We start from the raw sequence: 7,500 nt of genomic DNA, 5'->3' as shown, positions 1-7,500 counted from the left end.
TCCCCAAGAGCTGTGCCGAAGACCCACCTTGAGGCTTTGCGTCTGAAAAAACACGGGACAGCATTCAGTTACACCAACAGACACACACACACACGGCAAAAGGCATACACACCTCTGCCCTGCCTCAAACCCAACACAGAGGACCCATCACACCACCTTAGCACAGCCTGAGGAGCAGGATACCTTTACAGAACAAGTCAAAGCACGAGTGGGCACAGCTAAGCACAACACACTGACGACAGCAGCAACACACGCTGCACAACACATCCCAGCACAAGCTCCAAGCTTCAAATATGCAATGCTCATGAATGAGGCAGTATTATGTTGTTATTTACCATTTACCGTAATCAAAGTCAAAACATCAGGCTTACTTCTACAGTACACCAGTATAACCACTCTGTTTAAAGCTGAAGTCGACTATTCCAAGCACTACATTCGGCTGGTGGATAGACTTAAAAGCACTACATCAGGGGCTTATAACCCATTCGGCTGGTGGATAGACTTAAAAGCATTTTTCCAGAACCTTCCAAAAGGCGTGACAGGACACAGAAGCTCTTTTGTAGACTGTAGCCTTGGGGCCAAGCGGCAACAAACACCATGAAAAAAGACAAGACACAGAGAAGCTTCTGCTGGCTGAAACATCGAAACTGCTCAGGACCCTGGACCCTGCTCAGGACAGAAGCTAATGCAGAGCACAGAGCATAACCCCTGTTTGTGCACTAAAGACCAGAGACACAAAGATGAGACACAGGAGGACAAAACAAAGCAGAAATGAAGGAGAGGAAAGAAGAACGGCAGGAGACGAGGGAGGGGAGGAGAGGAGCGAGAGGCGCAGTGTGGATGTGGCTGGGAGCGCTGGATGAGCAGGGAACGCTGGGACTCCATGTCTGGGAGACGCAGGTGTTTCTGGTTCTGGGAGGGGCTGTTAGCGCTGCTAGCAGCAGCAAGAGCAGGGGCACACAGCAGGACGCAGGGCTAAGGGAGTTTTACCACGCTGCCTTAGCCCGCACATAGAACTGGGGAGTTTTACCACGCTCCCTCAGTCAGCACAATCAGAAACAGTTAGAAAAAATAAAAATAATAATGATTTGTCTACTAATACTGTGTTGGCTATACTATAAATCAAGGCTTGCAGGTGAGGCAGTCCAGACTAGTCTGTGACATGCCCTAATCAGTCTTCTCACCCTGTCCAGTTGTGTCTGTCTCTGTGTCTCACCTGTCTTTGTCCTGGTTCTCCTCCACGGTGATCTCGCTGGGGCTGGGGCCGGCGCCCTCCCAGAGGAACGCTCCCGGTTGGGTGGCGGGAGACACCTCGCCACCCTCAGACACAGACTGGGAGTCGGAGCGACTGCTGGGCGGACCTGAGAGAGAACAGTTCACCAGACACAATGAACAACAAGGAAACTACATTTCCCAGAAGCCAATGAACCAAATGAACCAACAAAGTTAATTGTGCCAAGAAAAAACAGAACTATCTAAAGGACCACACCCACTCATGCTCTTAAGCCAGAAAAGCCTCACAAATCATTCAGGACTCCTGTTCAAAACTCCATCTCCCACAATCCCATTCTCTCCCTGCTACTCACCTATGTCGCTGTCAGGGCTGGAGGTGATGCTGATGTTGATGGTGGCTGCACCATCGGTGACCTCTGACCCCGCCTGGCTGCTGGAGCTCGTGGAGCCCGACTTGCTTTTGCTGGCGGACGGAGCGGAGCTCACGTCTGGAGTCACTCCACGGGAGGGGGCGTTCCCACTGGACCCTTTACGCTCATGGGAACTCTTGTCTTTATCACCTGAGAGAGAGAGAGAGATGAAGAGAGAGAGAGAGAGAGAGAGAGAGGAAGGGAGAGAGATGAAGAGAGAGATGAAAAGAGAGAGAGAGAGATGAAGAGAGAGAAATGGAGAGAGATGAAGAGAGAGAGATGAAGAGAGAGATGAAAAGAGAGAGAGGGAGAGTGAGGGAGAGAGAGATGAAGAGAGAGAGAGAGAGGAAGAGAGAGAGGGAGAGAGAGAGAAACAGAGAAAGAAAGAGAGAGACAGAGATGAAGAGAGAGAGAGAGAGAAACAGAGAAAGAAAGAGAGAGACAGAGAGATGAAGAGAGAGAGAGATATGAAGAGAGAGAGAGAGAAACAGAGAAAGAAAGAGAGAGACAGAGAGATGAAGAGAGAGAGAGATATGAAGAGAGAGAGAAACAGAGAAAGAAAGAGAGAGACCGAGAGATAAAGAGAGAAATAGCGAGAAAGGCAAGCCAAAAGTTGAGTAAATCGTGAGGCGAAAGAAAGGCAACATGGTTTCATCCTCCCCATCTATGGGGCACGGTACCACCCTCTTTAACTACCAACGTCATTAGTAAAGGTGAGCCACAATCATTCTAAGAAGAGAGACTGAATTTGTAAGAATGAGAGAAAGCTCATTCACTTGAGATTGGAAGGGGGGTGGAGTAGGGGATGACCAGAGAAAGAGGGAACGGAGAGAAGGAAGGATGGAACGAGGAGTGATCTGGAGTCGGAATGAGAGTTAGTCTTCCTAAAGGGCAGTGGCTAAGGATAGGAGCCTCAATCCCAAGATCCTTCAGGACAGATGGACAGACACTGACAGACAGGAAGGTGCCGTGGATGCAGCACCGAGCTGCATCTTTTATTGATCCCCTTTTGCGTCCAACTCAAAGTGTTTTCTTTTCACTTTTCTTTCTAATTGGTCTGCTCTGTGTTTGCGAGTCCTGCGACTCTCAATCGCTCCACGGGGCACAGTCGTACTGTCAGCGTCCCTTCCTTGTCTCATCTGCGTGAGAAACATGCCACAAACTTGACAGCTCCAGAAAGATCCAGTCTTCCTCATCACTACCCAACCCCCCACAGATTGTTCTGATGCATGCACGCATGCAACTGATTTGATTAGTAAAAAGGGAGTAACCAGTCTAAGGCTACGGAGGGTACAAAAAAAAGAGAAGTAGACAATATTTTGTCAGGTTGTGGTACCTTCGTTGTCCAATTTAGTTGTTTTGATTTCACCTGAAAGCAGAAAACATGACGAGACAAACGTGTTTTCCTCACAATCGTTCAGCAAACCCAGAAACACAGCAACAGTTTACAAAAACATTGCAGTACAGGTTTATGCTTACTAAATACCTACAGTATGTACTCCTTAAGAGGAACTAACCTACTAGCATATCTAAAGCCCCTTACTAAATACCTACAGTACGAATTCCTCAAGAGGAACTAACCTACTAGCATATCTAAAGCACCTATGCTCCTTTCATGTGAATAAGAATGTAATTAAACAAATCTGAGTGACATTTTAAGAAGAAGGACCATATAAACGGGTCTTTAAAACAGACTGTAGTAAACCGTTTTAGATTGGTATAAAACATAAGCTCCTGCTTCTACTGTATCACTTTTGACTTGTTTGTGTTTTAATCAAGTCAACAACAGAATTCCATGATTAATACCTCATATGGGAATAACTAGGGGCGCTCCCACCAAAGACGGTTGAGGGACCGGAGACTGATTAGACAAATTGGGTTTGGTCATGGGGGTCCACACAAGCGTTGGGATGGCCATGGTTTTGCCCTCATGGTCTGTGGTGAGAACCCCATATGGTGCACTACTCTATAGGGGCTGGGGTAGGGACAGGGGGGGGGGCGGGGGTTCTGTGCGGTGGGGTGGGGTTCTGCGTGGTGGGGTGGGGTTCTGTGCGGTTCTGCGTGGTGTGGTGTGGGTGCTATACGTACTGCTCCCACTCATCCAGCTCCCGGCCTCCCGGAGGATGCTGGGTAGTCCGCTCCTCGGCTTGGGCAGCTTGGGCTCCTCCTTCTTGTCCTTGCCCTGAAATGAGTCGCCATGGCAACATGCGTCAGACATTAGTTTGGATTTCCCCTCACGTGTTGACAGACAGGTGACAGAGGATATCTGAGCCACTCGTTTGCCATGTCTTCAGTGGACAGCAGCTATGAGTCATTCAAACCAACAATTAATTTCCAGATATTCTGAGCGTACACACTGTGTGCACTTTTCCAGATATTCTGAGCGTACACACTGTGTGCACTTTTCCAGATATTCTGAGCGTACACACTGTGTGCACTTTTCCAGATATTCTGAGCGTACACACTGTGTGCACTTTTCCAGATATTCTGAGCGTACACACTGTGTGCACTTTTCCAGATATTCTGAGCGTACACACTGTGTGCACCGTTTCATCTGTACTCCATGTGGAAAGGAGTCTACTGGTGCACACTGGAAACCTTTAAGACTTGAAATGAGCACAAAGACCCAGAACCAAAGTTCTTCAGCTCCATCACTACGCTCTGTGTGGAACACAGACAAAACCACAAGCCTTTTCTGCAGTCGGTCTTCACAGAAGGGTGCTGAGCAACGCAGTACAGAGCCATACTGAGACGGGGCCTCACCTTCTTCCGGAAGAATCCGCGAGACTTCTTGCTGTCGGTGGCCCTGGTCTTCACCCCCAGCTGCTTCATGTAGTACACCACGGCTCCAAAGATGGCCGAGCTGAGGGAGGAGGAGGAGGAGGAGGAGTCAGGGACGAACACACCCCCCAACGCCACCGTTCCCAGAACACACCTTTATGAACTAAAACAGGAATTCTCAATCCTGCTTCTGAACCCTATGCTCTGCTACCCGTTATTGTTTAAAGGTGCATTGTATAGTTTTTTGGCAAGACTTAAAGGCCTTGTATGTAACAGGAGTGTTTGCTTTCTCTTTTCCTCCTGCGTTGCGTTGCGTTGGCAAAGGGGGTGATGCCACTACCGGACTAGATCTGCTTTTCTTCCTCTCTCCCCCACTCACACTCTCACGCCGGGCGGAGGCAAAAGAGACAGAGGGAGGAGTAACATCCCCAATGAATGCCCCTAGCACCGGAACAAAACCCAAGCCCCACCCACACCACACCCGCTGCCCCCTATCTAAGCGTGGGAAAATGGAGAGAGAGAGAGAGAGAGAGAGAGAGAGAGAGAGAGAGAGAGAGAGAGACAGAAGCAACACAACCCTTGTGGGGAAATGAAAGGAAACACACTCAACTCTGTTTCATGTAGACTTAACACTAATGGCGCACATACAGTATTTCCCACTTTGCCCATACTATTTGGGTTGACTTTGCCCATACTATTTGGGTTGACTTTGCCCATACTATTTGGGTTGACTTTGCCCATACTATTTGGGTTGACTTTGCCCATACTATTTGGGTTGACTTTGCCCATACTATTTGGGTTCACTTTGCCCATACTATTTGGGTTCACTTTGCCCACCATACTATTTGGGTTCACTTTGCCCATACTATTTGGGTTCACTTTGCCCATACTATTTGGGTTCACTTTGCCCATACTATTTGGGTTCACTTTGCCCACCATACTATTTGGGTTCACTTTGCCCACCATACTATTTGGGTTCACTTTGCCCACCATACTATTTGGGTTCACTTTGCCCATACTATTTGGGTTCACTTTGCCCATACTATTTGGGTTCACTTTGCCCATACTATTTGGGTTCACTTTGCCCACCATACTATTTGGGTTCACTTTGCCCATACTATTTGGGTTCACTTTGCCCATACTATTTGGGTTGACTTTGCCCATACTATTTGGGTTCACTTTGCCCATACTATTTGGGTTCACTTTGCCCACCATACTATTTGGGTTCACTTTGCCCATACTATTTGGGTTCACTTTGCCCATACTATTTGGGTTGACTTTGCCCATACTATTTGGGTTCACTTTGCCCATACTATTTGTCTATTTCAGGCCTTTAATGGCATCTATGTACCATTTCCTCTCCATGAAAAAAAATCTAACTACTGAAAAGTTTGAAGCAGTGGATAGAGAGAGAAGGACGGAGCATTCTTATAGAGGAGGAGGAGGAGGAGGAGGAGGAGGAGGAGGAGGATCAAATAGAGGGAGAGACTGAGTGGAGGGAGAGCTGGAGGTGCTCCAGGATGAAGGAGGAGAGAGAGGAGAAGAGAGAGTGGGAGGAGGAAAAGGAGGAGAGAGAGAGGAGAAGAGAGAGTGGGAGGAGAAAAAGGCGGAGAGAGGAGAAGAGAGAGTGGGAGGAGGAAAAGGAGGAGAGAGAGGAGAGGAGGAAAGGAACCCCAGAACAGCCCTCAGCCCTCTGACATCACCCTACACAAGGAGCCCCAGAACAGCTGGACCAAGCCAGCGTCGGGTTTTGGGTTTCAGGTTTCTGACCTGATCACGTTTCACCAATGAAACACGCTCTTGGGGAGCAGTATGCACAGACTATATAGAACAGTATTTCATCGCATGGCAAAAACTCTCCTGTATATTTAACATATCTATACCACAGAACAGAACAGTTTCCCAGCATGCAGTAAAGAACCAGGAAGTGAACTTATCAACACAATTCTAACGCATTCACACATTTGAAGAGCAACCACAAGTCTTCTGCATCAGTGGGTGCTTTCTGTTTGAGTAATGCAGACGAGAGAACCACGCCCTAACCACTTAAAACTGTGGTGTGAAATGTACAGAATTTTCACTTCTGCATTACTGTTACAGGATGCAAAAAGACCACACACACACACACACACACACACACACACACACACACTTACCATTTGTCCTCATCTGCCACGATCGTGGGGCTGAAAAAGAGAAGAGATGGTCACGAGAGGTCAATAAGGGTGGAAGCAGACAGAGTGCTGCCAGGGTGCCTGGTGTTCACCGGCTCTCAAGGGTGGCAGCAGACAGTGTGCTGCCAGGGTGCCTGGTGTTCACCGGCTCTCAAGGGTGGCAGCAGACAGTGTGCTGCCAGGGTGCCTGGTGTTCACCGGCTCTCAAGGGTGGCAGCAGACAGTGTGCTGCCAGGGTGCCTGGTGTTCAGCGGCTCTCAAGGTTGGCAGCAGACAGTGTGCTGCCAGGGTGCCTGGTGTTCAGCGGCTCTCTTACCGTTTAAGGAATTTAAGTCTCATTTCTTCAGTCTTTCCCTGGGCTGATTTGGCACTGTGTTTTCGGCCGGTGGAACCTGAAGTGGCTGATCTTTTCCTGACTGCTGACGCGCAAACTGAAGGCAGTGTTGTTGTATTCAGAGCTAAAGCTAATGAACATATTCTGATATTTGCAAAGAAACAGAGGAAAAAAATTTAACTAAAAACTAAAAAAAATTCTACAAAAACTGGAGCTGCATCAAAACCATGCACTCCTGACAAAGTTGCAGAGAAAATAAGAAATAACTTTTCTCGCACTGCAAAAACAAAAGAAAAAAAAAAAAAACTGTCCTAAAAATCTCGTCTGATATGAAATACGATACACTGTGCAGTCGCTCTTTAGAAGCTGCTCTGCAGAACTGAACTGGAAACGAAGTCTTTTTTCTCCTGAGGGTCTGTCTCTCTCTCTCTCTGTCTCTGTCTCTCTCCTCCAGATGGATTTTAAACTCAAAACAAAGCCGCCCGGCAGCAGAAGCGGCTATTTAACCGTGTTTTTGTCTGATGCAACGAGCCTGCAAGAACATGGAAATAAGATCCGTATGTTTTGC

General features: G+C 47.9%; 1 protein-coding gene across 5 annotated transcripts in view; it reads right to left on the bottom strand.

Annotated features, from left to right (window-relative positions):
* The window catches only part of arhgef1b (Rho guanine nucleotide exchange factor (GEF) 1b), a 54,816-nt gene that overhangs the window by 15,993 nt on the left and 31,323 nt on the right, over window positions 1–7,500 (bottom strand). For 3 of the 5 annotated variants that reach the window (XM_031577050.2, XM_031577051.2, XM_031577053.2), the window contains 6 exons: window positions 6,581–6,610; window positions 4,407–4,506; window positions 3,732–3,825; window positions 2,980–3,012; window positions 1,587–1,793; window positions 1,217–1,361 (listed from right to left, as the gene is read on the bottom strand). In XM_031577050.2, coding sequence (XP_031432910.1) covers window positions 1,217–1,361; window positions 1,587–1,793; window positions 2,980–3,012; window positions 3,732–3,825; window positions 4,407–4,506; window positions 6,581–6,610 — 609 coding nt within the window. Of the gene's footprint in view, window positions 1–1,216; window positions 1,362–1,586; window positions 1,794–2,979; window positions 3,013–3,731; window positions 3,826–4,406; window positions 4,507–6,580; window positions 6,611–6,914 lie in introns of all 5 variants that reach the window. The other 2 variants (XM_031577054.2, XM_031577052.2) reach the window with 2 other exon arrangements.

The sequence above is a fragment of the Clupea harengus genome, chromosome 11, assembly GCF_900700415.2.
Source record: "Clupea harengus chromosome 11, Ch_v2.0.2, whole genome shotgun sequence".
Taxonomy (NCBI): domain Eukaryota; kingdom Metazoa; phylum Chordata; class Actinopteri; order Clupeiformes; family Clupeidae; genus Clupea; species Clupea harengus.
This window is presented reverse-complemented; position numbering and strand designations above follow the sequence as displayed.